The sequence below is a fragment of the Ovis aries genome, chromosome 16, assembly GCF_016772045.2.
Source record: "Ovis aries strain OAR_USU_Benz2616 breed Rambouillet chromosome 16, ARS-UI_Ramb_v3.0, whole genome shotgun sequence".
In the NCBI taxonomy this organism is placed as follows: Eukaryota; Metazoa; Chordata; class Mammalia; order Artiodactyla; family Bovidae; genus Ovis; species Ovis aries.
The window spans coordinates 31,258,587-31,277,854 of NC_056069.1; the positions used below are offsets into that span (position 1 = coordinate 31,258,587).

At 38.3% G+C, this 19,268-nt stretch overlaps 1 protein-coding gene across 7 annotated transcripts in view; it reads right to left on the reverse strand.

The window, feature by feature from the left end:
• NNT (nicotinamide nucleotide transhydrogenase) overlaps positions 1–19,268 on the reverse strand; it is a 95,041-nt gene that overhangs the window by 2,352 nt on the left and 73,421 nt on the right. For all 7 annotated transcript variants that reach the window (XM_004017007.5, XM_042233801.1, XM_012096964.5 and 4 more), the window contains 2 exons: positions 2,728–2,846; positions 1,160–1,275 (listed from right to left, as the gene is read on the reverse strand). In XM_004017007.5, the coding sequence (XP_004017056.2) occupies positions 1,160–1,275; positions 2,728–2,846 (235 nt within the window). The remainder of the gene's footprint in view (positions 1–1,159; positions 1,276–2,727; positions 2,847–19,268) is intronic.

Genomic DNA, 19,268 nt, shown 5'->3' on the forward strand with positions numbered 1-19,268 from the left:
CCCTATACCATTAATACAGTAAGGTACTGTGCAAACTCTCAAAGTACTGATGAGTGATGTAGTAATTGTTTAAATACATATGAACAAGTGCATGTCCCATCTACTCACCCACCACAGATACTATGTTTACAACTCCACATTTTTACAATAAAGAGAGACAAATTTAAAGGAAATATATCTGTCATAATGATTCTTAAAATCCAGATATGAGTTGAGAGTGGTGAAAAGAGTTGCCCACAGTTGGGACAGAGCAAAATTATAAGGGCTAGATTTCCCTACAATCTAGCAGTTAGCCTTTTCAGAAGTAATGTGCTGTGAGCAGGGCTTGCTTCCCTATGCCATGTTACTGTTTGGATTTCTAAATCACCTTTCTTCTGGACACTCCATAATGTACAAGTGAAGTGAAAGTCACTCAGTCATGTCCGACTCTTTGTAACCCCACGGACTATACAGTCCATGGAATTCTCCAGGCCAGAATTCTGGAGTGGGTAGCCTTTCCCTCCTCCTGGGGATATTCCCAACCCAGGGATCGAACCCCAGTCTCCCATATTACAGGCAGATTCTTTACCAGCTGAGTGACAAGGGAAGCCCAACCCTTTCAAAAAAATTAAATGAAAATATGTGCTCATCTTCATATGTGAAGGTGATGATATTAACTCACTGTCCCAGAGGGAAGCCATCTGCTTCACTGGACTCAGCCTGGAATTCAGCCAGCCTCATCCCCAAAGCTCACAGATCCTTTTTCAGTTGTGGTTACAGATTGCGTTAATCCACCCATATAATCCCCTCTAGTTCTAATTGCGGAGAAGGCAATGGTACCCCACTCCAGTACGCTTGTCTGGAAAATCCCATGGATGGAGGAGCCTAGTCGGCTGCCGTCTATGGGGTCGCACAGAGTCGGACACAACTGAAGCGACTTAGCAGCAGCAGCAGCAGCAGTTCTAATTGAGGAGGCCTTCAGGGCATTCACTCAGTTTCTCTGGTGACCACAGAATAGACAGAAGCTGGATCTAGAGAGTTGGACCCTAAATCTCCTCTTAAACTCCTGAGCCTCCTAAAAGGCATCATCATTTCTCATCAAGTGACCCACGAAAAGTTCTGTGTGCATATCTTAAGAGACCTTTAATCCTTAGAATGAAATGCAAGTCTGAAACTTTACCTGCTTTGATTTCCAGACTTCAAGGACTGGCATGCCTGCAATGATGGAGTTGGGGTCTTCTTGAGCCGCTGAATTAACAGTGTCATTAGCTCCAATTACAAGGACCAAATCAGTGTCTACAACAGAAAATAAAAATATCACAGTGGTCACTTCAGGCAAATGATGGTGATCTGACTTTTTAAAAACAATGTAATAGTTGTTATAATAAGCTAATAGCTATAGGATGAACACTTGTGCCAGGCACTGTACAAAGAGCTTTATCAGAGAGGTTCAGTAACTTAGCCAGCATCACACAGCTTAAAAGCAATAGGTCCTGAATCTGAACCTGAGCACCCTGACTGCAGCTTGTATTATTATGCTTTCCCTCCCCTCCATGGATCTACCCAATCTGACTTTTGTTGTTGCTTTTGTTCAGTTGCTAAGTTGTGCCTGACTCTGCGACCCCACAGACTGTAGCCCACCAGGCTCCTCTGTCCATGGGTTCTCCAGGAAAGAATACTGGAGCGAGATGCCACTTCCTTCTCCACAGCATCTTCCTAACACAGGAATCGAACCTGCATCTCATGCAATGCAGTTGGACTCTTTACCACTGAGCCACCAGGAAAGCCCAATCTGACTTTACAGCTATTATCTCAAAATGATCTTGCCAGTAACATTAAAGATATGCATTCCATTTTCAACTTTCAAAATGACCACTTAATATGCAATCTGACATCTAAAAGAATATGGTCTGAGAGTCTGTACTATATTAAAGCTGTGTCCATAATTCTTGGAACTGCCAAGTTTCACACATAATTTAGCAACAGTGAAATCTAAAAAGGGGACATAAAATTAAAATGGCCTAAATTCTCTCTTTAAGAACCGTAATTTAAATTACCTTAGAACTTTGCCAAAAATGCCATGTGAATCTAGACATACACATAATTTCTTTATTTTTCTCTAATAAACAGTATTTTTTTTAAGTTTACAGTGGACACTTGCCAGAGGGAACTGGTTTAATTCTAACAAACATGATTTTGGGTCAAATGTCATTAGCATTCCACATCTAGCCAGTGAAAACCACCAAGTCCAGCCCCTTATTTGTGAAGTCCCAGTACTTCAAAGAAAACAGGAAAGTACTGACTGACCATGAATTGGTGCAACTGAAAACCAGTAAAATCTCAAGACGCTGGCAAGAATCAGATCCTAAGTCATCAATGGAAACAATTTTATAAATAAGAAGCCTGAAGTTGAACACCAAGTTCAAGGGCACGAGCAAACCAGAGTTAGGATCTGGATTCCAAAACCAGGTCTGTCCCTAAAGCCTCTGCAAGGCACTCCACTCCACCAAGATTTCCACCGTCCTTCAGATCTCCTTGCAGCGAAATGACTACTCATGGTGCTCCCAGATCCTGTCTCACTATTTTTCAGTATCATCCTTCATTGATTTAATTTCAACTACTTACTAGGAGCAGGTTACTCTTCCTCTGGGAGCAAGTGTGCAGTAATCCCACAATTTATATCCTCAGACTGGCATTGCTCTATTCATATTAAGAACACTTGAATTTCACTAGTACCCCATCACTTACCTGGGAAATCATGATTGATCTCGTCCATTTCCAACACAATATCATATGGCACCCCAGCCTCAGCCAGCAGCACATTAAGCTGACCAGGCATCCGACCTGCAACTGGGTGAATTCCAAACCTAGACAGGAAACAAATGAACAGCTGGCCTTATTTGATGGGCCAAAATGTACAGGGACCCCAGGATTACCTCCAGACCTGCACACTCTGTTCTTGGCACCTCTGCTTCTCCTGGTACTATCTGATCTCTGCAAGAAGGAATAGAATCAGTCCAGATATACCATTAGTCTACAAAGAGTAAGGCTGGAGATTAAGGATCTCCGTATATACAAACTATAACTGCTCTCAAGAAAATAAGTGTAGCTTTAGAACCTGACTCTTCCATATATGTTTTAAGTCCAATGAACTCCCAACAACATTAATAAATAATACCACCTTACATTCAGTAAGTATTATGTTCTCTCATGATATTTTCTGATTTTTTTTTTAATCTTTCTGAAGTCAGCCTGGAATTAAACATTTGCCATGAAAAACACTGTCGTGCACATAAGTTAAAGGCCTACTTTCAAAGAGAAAGTTATCCAACTATGTTATCCACATTTTCTATGAGAATAACAGCTTTACAGTGGAAAAAAATTAACTTCATTTAAGATAAATTAACACTTCATGTTTTTATACTGTGATATAATTTATAAATTTCTTATATATTATTTCATTCTATCCCTAAGTCATCTTTAATCATCTCCATCAAAAATTAGAATTCAGAGCACCTGATTCAAATTTAGGACTTAGTTAAATAAACTGAGCTATAGAGCTACATTCTTATATCTAAAAAAAGAGCGAAAGAGCAAGAATGTAAATAACAGGGGTTCCTTGCATATATTTTCGCATACTGGCTAATGTTGACTCTTCAAGATGTGCCATGCAACCTGACAACTTTTTTAGTGAACAGGTAACCAGAGATTCAAATTCAGGTCTCCTTCAAAAGTCTGTACTTTCCACTACTATACAACACAGTCAGTATGGTCAGGCAATTTAAGAGGTATTTTTGTTATTAGCTCAAGATAACCAGTTACATGATGTTTGGTAAGTTACTAATCAGCTCTCTCAATTTTCCCATAGAGTACTAACTAGCTGTTATTACAAGCCCACCTCATGCCAAGGGTTATATAAAACCCTGCAGAAAAGGTTTGAGAAATACCTATTTATCTCTGCTTAAATGGGTGAAATAAGGAATTCTAAGAATCCAAATTACAGTATTCTCTGACAAAAATTGAGAACACACGAAGTTTCAAATAATATTTTTTTTTTAAATTTTTAAATGTTTGCATGGACATAGGAAAAAAAAAATGTTTCCTTACAGAAAGTACCTGCAATAGTGCGAAACATTTACCAGCACTTCTACAGCTGGGAAGTAGGTTCTGAAAAACTACTAGGGGTGGGAGGTAGAATGAACTGCATAGAATGGACTATTAATAACCTAAGACTCGAGAAAGAAGGTCAGCAGCCGGTAACTTCAGGAACTACCAAACTGTGTTGAGGCTGTTTTGGGACTTTGGAACTTTGTATGGTGGCATATACAACTCTTCAGCCATAATTGTTTTTGTCACAGGAATGAAAAGATTGGAAATTCTCTCCACTCCACTCTGGGCTTACTCCCTTGGGGGAACTGAGCCACTCTGGGTTCCCTGAGTGCCAGCCCTGCATCTGCTCTCAATCTACATGGAAGCCTCTCTCTGGGAGTAGAAGCGGAATCTTTGGGCTATACTTTTGACCTTCTGTTTGTGGGACAATGTTTTATTATCTGTATGTATGTGTGATGGTACTTACTTTGACTGGCTGAACTATATTTAATTGACTTAAAGATAAGTGCTTATAAATTAAATCTAAATATATAGAAAAAATAATCCAAGACTTGGTTTTTTAAAATTTTTACTGGTGTATAGTTGATTTACTATCTGGGTTAGCAAAGTGAATCAGTTATATATATATTCATCTTTTTCAGATTCTTTTCCCATATTGACCATTACAGAGTATTCAGTAGAGTTCCCTATACTATAAAGTAAGTCCTTATTAGTTATCTATTTTATATGATAATATTTTATATACAATAGTGTGTATATTGAAGACTCTTAAAAGGCATTTATCATCTCTTTCCTCAGTGAGTTTTATTTTAGTGAGAATAAAATTAAGGCAGTCATTAGTTTACTCCAGACTGTGGTCACCCAACCTCACCATCTCATAAAGCTTAAATTCTTTAATCACAAATTCTATCATTTTTAGAAATGTAAATGTTCAATACTTGAGTAAAATTTTTAAATGTTCTCTAAAAACAAGATTGTTAAGACTGCTCCTTTTTTTTTTTTTTTTGGCTAGATACTACTATCCTAGTATCACTGTCTCTTTCAAATGAGAGTTTTTAATCACCCTGAAAACAAAAGAAATGAGGCAAAATACCGACAATTCATGTTCACATTCTTCATGTAATAATACAAACTATATGTGGCACTTCCAAAATATCACACAGACTCTTGGATTGAGATGCATACTCTACAACTTTAACGTTTCCACAAGGGCAGTAGGATAAGACATTTGGAAAAAATTTCTCCAGGCACCATAGTATATGTTCATTAAATGGGAATTATATTACAAACCCCCAAATCTGAAGACAAATGTTGCTTTAATACTCTAATAATAATATTCTAAGCATTAATATAAAAAATGGGAGAAAATGTAGTATATTGAAACAACCAAAATATACTCCTACGCCTTCTGATTGCATGAATGTAGGAAAAGAAAAGACATATGAATGAAGTTTCAGAGGTGACTGATTTTGTAAACAAGCATCACAGTCTTCAATTCAGGACTTCTAAACCTTTCTTCAATGATGGAAAGGGATGAATAATCCCTTAAGTTCACAAGTAATAACAGAAGCAGAAAGAAAAAAAGATAATAACAGACTCAGAAAAGGTAAAGCTCACTTATATGGAATAAAGAATTTAAATTTCATAAAAGAGGAAAGATTCAATTTGTTTAATCCTCACAAAAACTGAGAAAGAAGGCAGAGCACAAAGCAAAATAAATGCACATAAGAGAGGGACATGGATGTGTCATGCATGACATTAAGGTGTATAAAAATAAGAAAGTAATTTGAACATCAAAATAAATAAGGTTAGTAATGGACTATAACCCTCTGGGGGAAAAGGCAACTCAGGAGTCAAGACTGATAACCAGGATCTCCCTGGTGGTCCAGTGGTCAAGACTCTGCACTTCCACTGCAGAAGGCACGGGTTCAACCCCTGGTTGGGAGCCAAAATCACACATGCCTCTCAGCACGTCTAAAAAAATCACAAAATAAAGCTATTAGAAACTTATTTTTTAAAAAAGACTGATAACAGATTAGGTCACTAATGAAAGAAAGAAATGGAAGGAGGGAATACTCTCCCCTATAATGGCTTAAATGGCTTACTCTCCCCTATAATGAGCTTCCCTGGCTCAGATAGTAAAGTGTCTGCCTGCAATGTGGGAGACCTGGGTTCGATCCCTGGGTTGGGAAGAGCTCCTGGAGAAGGAAATGGCCATCCACTCCAGTATTCTTGCCTGGAGAATCCCACGGACAGAGGAGCATGGTAGGCTACAGTCCATGGGGTCGCAAAGAGTCGGACACAACTGAGCAAGCTTCATAATGGCTTAAAGCTCAACATTCAGAAAACTAAGATCATGGCATCTGGTCCCATCAATTCATAGGAAATAGATAGGGAAACAGTGGAAACAGTGTCAGACTTTATTTTGGGGGGCTCCAAAATCACTGCAGATGGTGACTGCAGCCATGCAATTAAAAGATGCTTACTCCTTGGAAGGAAAGTTATGACCAATCTAGATAGCATATTCAAAAGCAGACCTTTGCCAACAAAGGTCTGTCTAGTTAAGGCTATGGTTTTTCCAGTGGTCATGTATGGATGTGAGAGTTGGACTGTGAAGAACGCTGAGTGCCGAAGAATTGATACTTTTGAACTGTGGTGGTGGAGAAGACTCTTGAGAATCCCTCGGACTGCAAGGAGATCCAACCAGTCCATCCTAAAGGAGATCAGTCCTGGGTGTTCATTGGAAGGACTGATGTTGAAGCTGAAACTCCAATACTTTGGCCACGTCATGCAAAGAGTTTACTCACTGGAAAAGACCCTGATGCTGGGAGGGATTGGAGGCAGGAGGAGAAGGGGACGACAGAGGATGAGATGGCTGGATGGCATCACCGACTCGATGGACATGAGTTGAGTAACCTCCGGGAGTTGGTGATGGACAGGGAGGCCTGGCGTGCTGTGATTCATGAGGTCACAAAGAGTTAGACACGACTGAGCAACTGAACTGAACTGATAATGGTAGAATACCAACTGATAAATGTAGTGGATTATAAAACCACCATTTTGCATCAAGATTGGTTCAGATAAAAAATCATCAGCACACACTCAATCTAAGGAGTAAAGCTAGAATGAGAAACAGGATTTTGCTACGTCTTAAAGAGAGCGAGAGCTCAACAGAAAAAAAAAATCAGTAAAGACTTTCAGCATGTTCTCTGAGAGCTACTTCATTGAAATCAATCAGTAATAACTAGTTCTTAGACACAGAACACCTGGATCCTCTGCCGAATGGGCATCTGGTTAAGTGGGCACAGTCCATGTTTCCTTTTCTCCCAGCTAACAGTTCCTTATAATAGCTAAAACATATATGTTACCAAGATTATACAGCCAAATCTCAGCCAAGAAGAACTTAAATTGAAATTATAGCTTATTATGATTTTAATGCACTGTTTGATATGCACAGATACTGACAGAATATTGCAACTTGATGTTCTTCTAAATATCATATAAAAGTGAAAGTCTCTCAGTCATGTCTGACTCTTTATGACCCCATGGACTATATAATCCATGGAATTCTCCAAGCTGGAATACTGGAGTGAATAGCCATTTCCTTCTCCAGGGGATCTTCCCAACCCAGGGATTGAACTCAGGTCTCCTGCATAGCAGATGGATTCTTTACCAACTGAGCCACCAGGGAAGGCCAAGAATACTGGAGTGGGTAGCCTATCCCTTCCCTAGGGGATCTTCCTGACCCAGGAATTGAACTGGGGTCTCCTGAACTGCAGGCGGATTCTTTACCAGCTGAACTACCAGGGAAGCCCAAACAGCATGTGGAAGAACTAAAAAGCACCAAGAATGTGCCCACCAAGGCAGGGATTCTGTAATTAAATTTGGGGACCCTAACATGTCATTATTTTTGAATAATGATAGAACAAAATATTTCCAAAAGAACACATCCTAAACTCAAAAATTTTAGTTTGGAAAGGTCATTTCACTTCACAGAGGCTCTTAGTAATACAGCTGACATATCAAATTATATTGTTAATAAGCTGACTTTTATTCAAAGTCAATGCCAATTATATTTCAACTGTGGTGATTTCAAGTCAACATTCAAAATTAATGCAGGGTTGTTTTCAAATATCAGTAAAAGGCACTCTATCTCCCACCACTGACTAGATCCCATAATATAACTAAATAACTAGATTTAGTTAGGGAGTTTCAGCTTAAAAGGATCACAGGGCACTTGGATAAGGTTCAAGAGAAACATAAAATACCTAACAACTTAGAAAATAACCCACACTAAGTGAAAAAAGATCAACTGGCTAGAAAAAAAGGCAAAACTGATTTTCAAGCAGACCAAATAAAACCAAGTTGACCAAATATTCCCCATTTTCATTTAATAGAAAGAAAGAAAATGGTCTTCAAATGCAAATGAAAGAACTGGAATTAAATTTTTAAAAAAATACCTTTCTGTCAAAAACTTAGGAAGTGAAAGTCACTCAGTTGTATCTGACTCTTTGTGACTCCATGGACTGTCCATGGAATTCTCTAGGCCAGAATACTGGAGTGGGTAGCCTCTCCCTTCTCCAGGGGAATCTTCCCAACCCAGGGATCAAACCCAGGTCTCCCGCATTGCAGGTGGATTCTTTACCAGCTAAGCCACAAGAGAACAAACTCCCTCGTTAGGGGAAGTTTCAGGCCTCTTTTCTGTGGATCAGGAAGAGATGGTTTCATTCATCTGAGCTGATGTTCAAACCACCAATTTAGTACAAAATGGATTCAAAAGGATTTCACAAACAAATGCTAAGGATGGTTGGCCAGCAGTGAACATAGTCAAGGCAGTTATGGCAGCTGAGACAGCTCTTTATTTAATGGCGGGGGGCAGGGGCAGTTGTCAAAACCACTAGGAAGAGAGAACAACAGCTTTGGTAGAACTTAGGATTCCCAGAACAACCGCAAGACACTGCTCTACCTCCGTCCTATGCCACTAACTGCAACGAATTTGTGCTCTTTTGGGATTTTTATGGCAAATTTTGGACACCAAAAATTTCTCCTGATCTCACAATCCTTCTGAGCATCAACAAGTGCTTCCTGTTGCACCCCAGTCCGTTCCTCTCCCCAAAACCCGATTGGTGAGGCTTGTGCTTAGTCATGTCCAACTCTGTGACCCCATGGACTGCGGCCTGCCAGGCTCCTCTGTCCATGGAGATTCTCCAGGTAAGAATACTGGAATGGGTAGCCATGCCCTCCTCCGGGGAATCTTCCCAACTCAGGAATCAAACTGAGGTCTCTTGCATTGCAGGCAGACTCTTTACCAACTGAGCTAGCAGGGAAGCCCAGGGTGAGGCTCAAGAAAGACTGAGTCACTACAGGACATATAAGGTCTGTATTAGTGTCCTATTAGTGATATAACAAATTACCACAAATTTAGTAGCTTAAAACAACATGCATCGATGACAGCGGCCTGACATCCAAAATCAGCACCCACGTGCTAAAACCAAGGTGTCGGCAGGACTGTATTTCTCTTAGAACCTTGAGGAGAAAATCCACCCGTCCCTTGCCTTTTTCCCAGCTTCTGGAGGCTGCCCCCTCTCCCTGGCTTGAGGCTGCATCACTGACTTCTACTTCCATTGTCACGTCCCCTCTTCTGACACTGACCCTCTTCCTCTCTTTCATAAGGACCCTAGTGACTACATGGACCCAAACAAATAACTCAGAATCATCTCTGCATCTCAAAATCATCACTGAATCTACAAAGTTCCTTTTGCCATATAAGGTAACATATTCACAAGTGTGGGGTATTCAGAGGTGGGTTTCTTTGGGGGTCATTAATCAGCTAACCCCAAACTCCCTTTCCAGTCCTAAAATTTCATGAACCAGGGATTCCATTTTAGCTGAATAAGTCAATATACACTTCATGATTTACTTTTGTAATTTACTTCTGCATCCCTCCCTGATTCCAGTGATTTTGTAAAATTTTACTGCCTTTGCTTATCTTTAATCCATCTGGCTATCATCTTCATGTTTTAACTGAGGTGTCTTGGACCAAATTAGAAGTTAAAGACCTCCAAATGTATTTGTTATTATCATAATATTTGATTATCTGCAGACTGCATAAAGACAACGTTTCTGCTGAGCTAGTTGTGAGGGGTAAATAGCTAACCAGCATGTTATGCTGAATATCCCAAAGGACAGCTCACTTCATATCTGTTTGTATAACAATTTATTATACTAAATTTTAAGACTCTAAAGTTGGAGAGAAACGCACAAAGGCTATTATAAGAGAATGCCAATGTTTTGAGAGAAATGACAGAACACACTAAATTTGTAGGAATATATATGAGCACATTGATGAGTCAATGTGAATTTATAATAATTCTGGCCCATGCAACTGGCTAATCTTCAAAGTATGGATTAAAGCTAATTATATCAGACATTGGTTGCCCATGACCAGCAATTTCCAGGAACTTATGGCTGAAGTTCATCAATGTTCCATCATCACATGAAGAACATCCAGGATTCAGAAATGCAAAGCCTACCAGCCTTTTGGTTCTCCCCTTTAAACTGCAAAAATTATCTTGATTGTATACTTGCTTATTAACAGAACAGGATCAGCTGTCCTTGTCCACAACCTAACTTTACAGAAGAGCAAATAACTACTAAAATGAGACCACAGGAAAATCGTCCAGGCTCCCAGAACTCACTCTTCACGCTCCTTCTGCATTATAGGAACTGGCTGATGACTGTGCTTTCCAAACTGGGAGCAAGTTGAGAACAGGGACTGTGTCCTATTTGTCAGTTCCCAAAGTACCTGGCACTCTAGTAGAGCAACTCAAATAAAGAGAGGGAAGTAAGGGCGGGAGGGATGTAGGGAGTGGGGGAAAGGGTTTTAAGGAACATAGTGTGCCCAATAAAGTGCACTGATTCAATAAAGTGAAAACTCACTATATCTCTTTTGGAAAAAAGATTGCAGAGAAGTAGTAAAGAGTAGCAGCTAAAAGCTCTAGGGTGCCACTGCCTGGGTTCAAAACATTCAGACAATTTACCTCTGTGTGCCTCCCTTTCCTCCTGTGTACAACAGGAGTGATAATAAAGCCTTTTCAGAGGATTACTGTGACATTTAAGGAAGATAATTCACATAAAGAGCATTTTATACAAAGTATTTTAGACCAATGCCTGGCACACATGAGTCCTTAATGAATGTAAACTGCAGTTATAATATCCCATTGAAACATATTTTGTGATATAAATGCTCATCTGTATTGTTCAAATAAATGCACATTTTTAATGATCATTTATATTAAAAGAAAGGCAAATTTTCACATTAAAACAAATGTTGATTTGTCAGCATTTTCTAAACTGGTTTTCTAATTTTTACCTTGGAATCCCAATAAATATCAATATGCTCCAATAAAAGCCAGAAATTCTTTGTACTTGCAACTACATGCAAAAGCTAGAGAAATTATATAGTCAATATAGACTGAGGTCAATAATTGTGACCACTGGACTTGTTGATCAATTGGTCATAGCTAATATTCAAATTACTGTAATAGTGTCAAATTTCAAAAGGCCACGTTTAACTCTTCTATAGATACTATTAAGGCAAAAAAGTACTGTTCCCTGAACCTAAAGATACAACAAATGTCACTGACAAGTCAAGGTAATCTTCTCAATTATCTTGAAGATAATTTAAGAAGAAGTTAAACATGTTTTTCTATTTTCCTCTCTCAAGCATAAAAACAATAAAGTCTTTTGTGTAACATTATATAATAAAAACTAAGGCCCCCATCACCAGTTAAAAACAGACCCAGGCACAGTTCCAAAAAGGTGGCACAATATACTCGCATGAAACAATGATCTTTAGAGCCTTTTAATCAACCAAGAAAGAATGAAAAAAAAAGTGCATATAGAAGCTATTCATAAATTCCATGTAAAATGGGTAAATTTAGTAAAAGAGCAATTTTTAAAAAGTATGAATTTTAAGCCTCTTTTATAATTGTTGCTATTGTTCAGTCACCAGGCTTTCCTGTCCTTCACTATCTCCCAGAGTTTGCTCAAATTTTTGTCCGTTGAGTCAGTGATGCTATCTAACCATTTCATCCTTTGCAGGCCCCTTCTCCTTTCATCTTCAATCTTTCCGAGCATCAGGGTCTTTTCCAAAGAGTGAGCTCTCTGCTTCAGGTGGCCAAAGTAACACACAATGATATGAGCCCCATTCTTAGAGTTTTTCTGCAACTTCAAATTAGATTTCAGACATCACATGTGCTAAAAGGAACAACATGAGTTCCCATGAACAAGGGCCATGGGGACAATATGTCCTGACCACAGAGTATCACAACAGTTGTTGACTTTTACAGAGTATAAACCATTGACTACATGGATCCTACCACAACGTTCAAATAAACTACATTTCCCTGCTTGCATTATGGAAATATCCAGATATAGTTTAGCAATAAAACAAGATGAAGAGCCAAGTATCCCAACTCAGTACTAAGACAAAGAAACTACAGAGACAACTGGGCCCCATACTAAAGTATTTACCGTGTTTTCTCCATTTTGAAGCCTCTTATCACAAATAGTGAAAAGGATCTCCAGATTTAAAAAAAAATCTTTTTACAACCTTCAACTATTTGGTTATATGTTTTATGAGACACTATAAAATTAAAAGATGCTTACCCCTTGGAAGGAAAGTTATGACCAACCTAGATAGCATATTTAAAAGCTATTACCTTGTCAACAAAGGTCCGTCTAGTCAAAGCTATGGTTTTTCCTCTGGTCATGTATGGATGTGAGAGTTGGACTGTGAAGAAAGCTGAGCACTGAAGAATTGATGTTTTGAACTGTGGTGTTGGAGAAGACTCTTGAGAATCCCTTGGACTGCAAGGAGATCCAACCAGTCCATCCTAAAGGAGATCAGTCCTGGGTGTTCACTGGAAGGACTGATGCTGAAGCTGAAACTCCAATACTTGGGCCACCTCATGCAAAGAGTTGACTCATTGGAAAAAACCCTGAAGCTGGGAGGGACTGGGGGCAGGAGGAGAGGGGGACGACAGAGGATGAGATGGCTGGATGGCATCACCGACTTGATGGACATGAGTTTGAGTAAACTCCGGGAGCTAGCGATGGACAGGGAGGCCTGGCGTGCTGCAATTCACGGGGTCGTAAAGAGTCGGACACGACTGAGCGACTGAACTGAACTGACTGATGCAAAATTTATTCTCATACCCAAGATGTTCAAAGGGTTAATATCCTTTCTTTTACTGTTTCATATTTTTTTTTATTTTAGTTTTTTTTTAGTTTTTTATTTTAAATTGAACTTTACACAGAACAATGTATGCTGATAGCATTTTGAAATTCTGCCTTCCCAATAACATCACTGCACAATTTTCCTAAATATATCATTCTCAGCTCCTAGGTGGCTGACAAATTAACTCAGGAAAAGATATAACAAAGGGAAAATAAAAAGCTTACTTATTCTTCCTGTTTTTAACCATAAATATCTATAAATCAAGAAAACTTTAGAAGTTAAAATAGACTTTAAGGTCTCTCTAATACAATGCTTCCTAAGGCAGGACACTTTTATTTAGAGTAACAACAATAACATGCATACTGCGTTCTGTCCTGGGAATTTCACTACAGATGTAATAGAATCCCTGCTAGGAGGTACACCCGAAGAACCTTTGTATTTGATGTTTGCATGTAGCAATGCTCCATTCTGAGGAAGGTTCATGGAGGTAATAAAAAGATTTGTTACTATTTTCAATATTTTTTAATTAAATGTTTATTCTATTTAATTAATATTTTAATTAATTTTAACCTTTGAAAAATATGACAGCATCTGGAAAGACAGGGTTCTTTGGTTTATCACATTCTGACCAGAACTTCTGATTGACAGCTATAGGTCACCTATTAAAAGCACAAGGAAAACTTATTTAAGAGAAATAATTTTAGTAAATGCATTTTGAAGTAAAATCTTATAAAATATGAAGCAGACTAAACAGTATCCTTCCCGGTGAAAAGGCTGGGACCAGCTGCGTGGGGTTAGTCTATCCATCAGAAGAGAAGCATGGAAACAAAGTGGAAAAAAAAATCTGCCCGCCAATGCAGCTGTCATCCACAAAAACTGATTAATGAGAAAGGTTGTGGAGTCAATGTTTTGGCAAGTCTTCTTAGGCAAAAGGATAGAAACCCAACTTTTGAAAACTGTGAGTCCTTTTCAGAAGCAATGGTTCAGATAAACCTACTTATACAATTCTGAATGAAAAAGAAAATTCTAATTTCCTCTAACTTTCCAACTGCCAGAATTGGAGAACACTAAGTACTTTTCTCTTTTTTTTGAAGGTGAATAAAGGCTGAACTCTGATCTGAATCTGGTATTCATCCACAGCCTCCCCTTCTTCAGGAAAGAATAATGAATGTTAAAGGGCTTACAAGAATGTCTCAGGGGCAGTTCTAATACAGAACAACCTGTTCTATGAGTATGAGTGAAGAAATGTTTGACAGGACGCTACGGTCACATGTTCCAATGTGTACAGGTGGCCCGTGACACTGAGGCCACCCCCAAAAAACAAGAAGTCATCTAAACAGGACCAGGTCAGATGACTGGTGCGAATGTCAGTGCAGAACCCTGTCCCAACACTTCCTTTTCCACTCCAAGGAGATTATTATAAATTGTGCCCAAATCTGCTTTTTCCTTCACTGAACCAAATCCAGTGCAGTCAAGAACAGCAGCTGTATGACTACTGACATGGTTTTTATTTCAAAATAACTACTAAGACTATGAAGAATGATATCAAGGGGGAAACTGAAATTCTATTTGCAGATAAAGTTCTAGAATACATATGCTTGCACAATGGAGAGATGTAGTAAAAATTATACATAATTTCTTATTTCTGACTGAATAATTATAATGATGCTGAATGACTCTTGAAATGCAATGGCTAGTAAATAGCATGAAATGGAAATTATTAATAAGACACTGAAGAATTTGAACATGAAATGACAAGAGGGCTTCTATTTACCTCTCCTCTGCCATGTTTACATGAACCTCATTGACAAAAATCAGCTCAAAGAGTCTATAATAATTAATAGTAGACCTAGAAGCCAAACATCACTCTGATGGTCAGAGGCACTGGTTTCCGTCAATGGTGAGTTTCTCCCCTTGACCATTGGAATGCCTGTGATCATCATTTCCAAGGAATGAGTCCTAGAACAGCGTGGCTGGGATAGGCTTTATAAAGCACCTAAATCACATCCTTTAAAATAGTCTTCTCTTCCTTCCACTATATCAATATGTTGTGGGCAGCATGCAGTCAGAGGCAATCTGATCAACAGTCAAGAGTCTGGAAGGATGATGGCCCTTTTCTAGTAAAACAGACACCTTTGATCTGAGGGATTCCTGGAAATTTTATACAACAGGTTGACCAGAGATATAAGTGAATGCACACGCTGGTTTTCCTCTCTTCTACCAAAAGTTTCACTCATTTGACTAATTATACAAATAATTCCCATCATCCATCCTCCTGTCACCATGTTTTATAAGAAGGCAGGCTCAGTGCAAAGAAACACAGCATGTTCTTTCAGAACACCAGAAGCACTGGCTAGTTATCACCAAAGAGTGCCAGTGGAAACTCTGATACAGTGATCAATGCCCCTGCTGTTCTTCATCATTTCAACTAGTGACTGAACTGAAAACACAATAGGGTTATAAGTGTCAATTCAGAATATCCTAACACCTATTAACTAAGTTCTCCTTAAATGTCAGCTCCACATGGGTCAGGAATTTTGATCTTTGTATTCGCTGATGTATTCTCAGAACTTAAACAGTGCCTGGCACCAAGTACTGTGTAATTATTCATACAGCGAAATGGTCACTGACATGAATAGTCATGGCTAATAAGAAAGTAATGCCAAGCTGGCAAGAAACTCATAAAAAATATCTATTTCCTTTCTCAACTGCTACACTGGATCTTTTTATCTGGCCTAACCCTCTATTCTCTTCAGAAGCACATATCTTTATTACTCAACAAATCTGCATGTGCTAGATTTTCCTGCACCCCAAAATATAACAAATCCAAGATAGCTGAACTCTGTTTATTTGGACTGCATTGAATCCATGAAAAACAGGAAAATCCAGTTAGATCAACAAAATACTTCATCTTCCAGTATCTTCAGAGAATAGATTTCCTAGCAAAAATAACATACATTTAAACTTATAGTCATGTCACACAAGACCGTAAAACACTATTAAACTGCAAATACCACTGGCAGCTAGATATGTTTAGATAGAAGATGAAAAAAATAATATTTATTTTTTAAAACCTGCAAAAAAGTTTCATGTTATGAGTAGAATAAAAAGTTTAAAATATTCCCTTGACAGCTATCTACTCTTGTCCTTTGCCTTCCTACCCTCCTTCTACGCCACGCTTCTTAGCATATTGGTACATTAAATGGAATTCATTCACTCGTTCATCTGTTGATCGATTTGTTCTCTATCTATAAACTTTTGAGAGTGGGAAATGAGCTTCTGCATCCTTGTATTCTCAGCACCTAGAAATAAATTTCTATCAGAAAATTATTAATAGAAAGACAGAGTTGGACATTAATAGGAAAGCCATATATAACATCAGTTAGCCAATCAAAGAAGTTGACAAATTTTAAAGCAATAATGCTTTATACAAAGAAAATCAAGCAGTGATTAATTGCAAAAAGAAAAAAAAAATGTCTTTCTAAGGATTATTTGTTGGAAACACTACCTCAGCTTTATAATGAAAAGCTTGTATTGACCCAAAGATTGGGAAACAAAGAGAAAAAAATGTCTGTGCTCTTATATCATAAGATTTTTATAATCAAATGCTTTCAGAAATCAAGCATAAGTTAGGTATTCTGGGTGCCCAGGAAGCAACAATATCCTGGTAAACAATATCCAGTAAAGATGGCTAAGTCAGTGAACTTCCAGGACATTCTGAAATGAGCTCTTTTCATGAAATGTCACGTGCTTCATTATATAACCTCAGGTCTCTGTGAGCATGTTATGACTATGGCCAAAGTAAAGGGAAACAGGAATGTCTCTAAATCAATCATGGGCCATGAAGCCAGACAGACTGTATGACAGAGGCAATTTTTCTTGGCACCACTTGGGCATAACTGATTGATGACAATCGTATGTCCACACTGGCACATTTCCACGGGGAATGTGTGAGAATACGTCACCACATCTGGATGTGAGGCATGCCGGGGTCCTGAGGCACAAAGATCTACTAACAGCAAAGGCCCAGCAGCTGTGCTCAATGAACACCGTGGGAGCTCCACAGAGTGATGAAAGGACTAAATTACCGCAAACTGTAAATACAGATTTATTTCATTAAAATACGAGGTAACCGCTGCAGCCATCTCTTGTTCAAACAGACATGTGCCTCTTAAGAAAAAGCCAACACCTAACTTCGTAAGGAAAATCTGCATTTCTGCTACAGAAAGATGATGATGCACATAAAGCAGAATCAACAAAGTTGCTATGACTCCCTTTAAAATTTAAAAAAAAAAACACTCTCATGGAAGCTAGAAAGGAAAAATATGATAATCTACTGTCATGTTAGCAAGAATACCTCCCTTTCATTTAATACAAATATGAGACATAACTTACTACAAAGCCCATGTTGAAAATTCATTATAGTAAAAAAAGAAAAAATGTGAACATATTAATATATAAATTCATCTTTAATATAAAATAGAGTAATCAATGTAAGTGGCTAACTCTTCCTAACTCACAAGTAGAAATTAGGCTGACAAGTAATATCATTCACATAATAAATTATTAGCATTTACTATTAACAAATTATTTTAAAAACTGACAATTATACAAAATGATTAAAAGCTCTCGTGAAAGCCTGATGTTCTGGTCACAAAATTACTTTTTTTTGGCGGGAGCGGGGGGTGGGGCTGTGCCATGTGGCTTGCAGGATTAGCTCCCCAACCAAGGATCAAATTCGGGTCCCCTGTAGTGGAAATGCAGATTCCTAATCACTGGACTGCCAGGCAAGTCCCAAAATTATTTCAATAAAAAAAAATTATGACTGAGAAACTATTCATACATGTTTAATTAAATACCTGCCAGAAATCTTAAGTCAAATAGTTACCTTTTCAATGCAGTGTGACAGAAATCCTTCTAAAACAGCACTTTATATTATGCCTTCATGGATGAAATTCAAATATTAAATGAGGTCAGAAGCTAAAACTTCCATTGTCTTATCCCTTTTCTTTATCCCTGATTTTCTTTCCTAACTCTCTTAACTCCTTCGCTTTCACATCCTGCCTTCTGTCCAGCTTCCCATCCTTGCACCCACAACCTGGGCTGACCAGTGGGTAACAAGAGAGGTTATATCAAATTAATCATGCCTTTCCCTAAGAACAATTAAGACATGAAAGCCATCTTACTGTTTGATTATGATTGCCACTCATCTCCTAAACATGTGGTGACAGAAGGCATCGTTAATACATTATACTTTTTTACATGTGGATCAAATAAAGAGAAAAAAATTTCTTTTTAGGAAAATCATAAAAGATTCTGTAACACATCCTTTCCACTTGTAGGTCTCCAAATGCTTTAAGTGGCAAAGACTACAACTAAAAGGGAAGCCCCATTTATACCCTCTATAAAAAGAATAAGCTACCAAAATGAGACCTCTCATGTGAAAATTAGAAAACAAAGACGATGCCTTTTCTCATCTTCTATCAATTCATCTTAGACTTTACTAAACGTGGAAGCCATCTACATGACAGAAATGCTGGACCTATCATAAAACAGTATTTTGATTCTGTGTATTTAAAAAGCACAGGCTCACTATAGATCACAGGAAGGTGGAGAATGAGAAAAAGATTGACAAAAGGAAAAAAGGGTGGAAAGAAAGAAAGAAAATGCAGCTGACATTAAAACATTTTAGATAACCCTTTGATTTAATCACCTAAGACTCTTCTACTGCTGTTAAAAGTGGCGACATTAGAGCTAAAGATTCGGACTCTGCACCTAGTCTGCACAGATAGTCTGATTAATTCTAGGCCCTCTGTTTGGCTAATTTTCTTATTTTCTTCCAGGCAAAAGTGTAAGATTGACACCTCAAAGGAATTTTATTAACAGACATAAATAGTTTTGTCAATATGCAATGACATCTTGGTAAATGAACCAATCT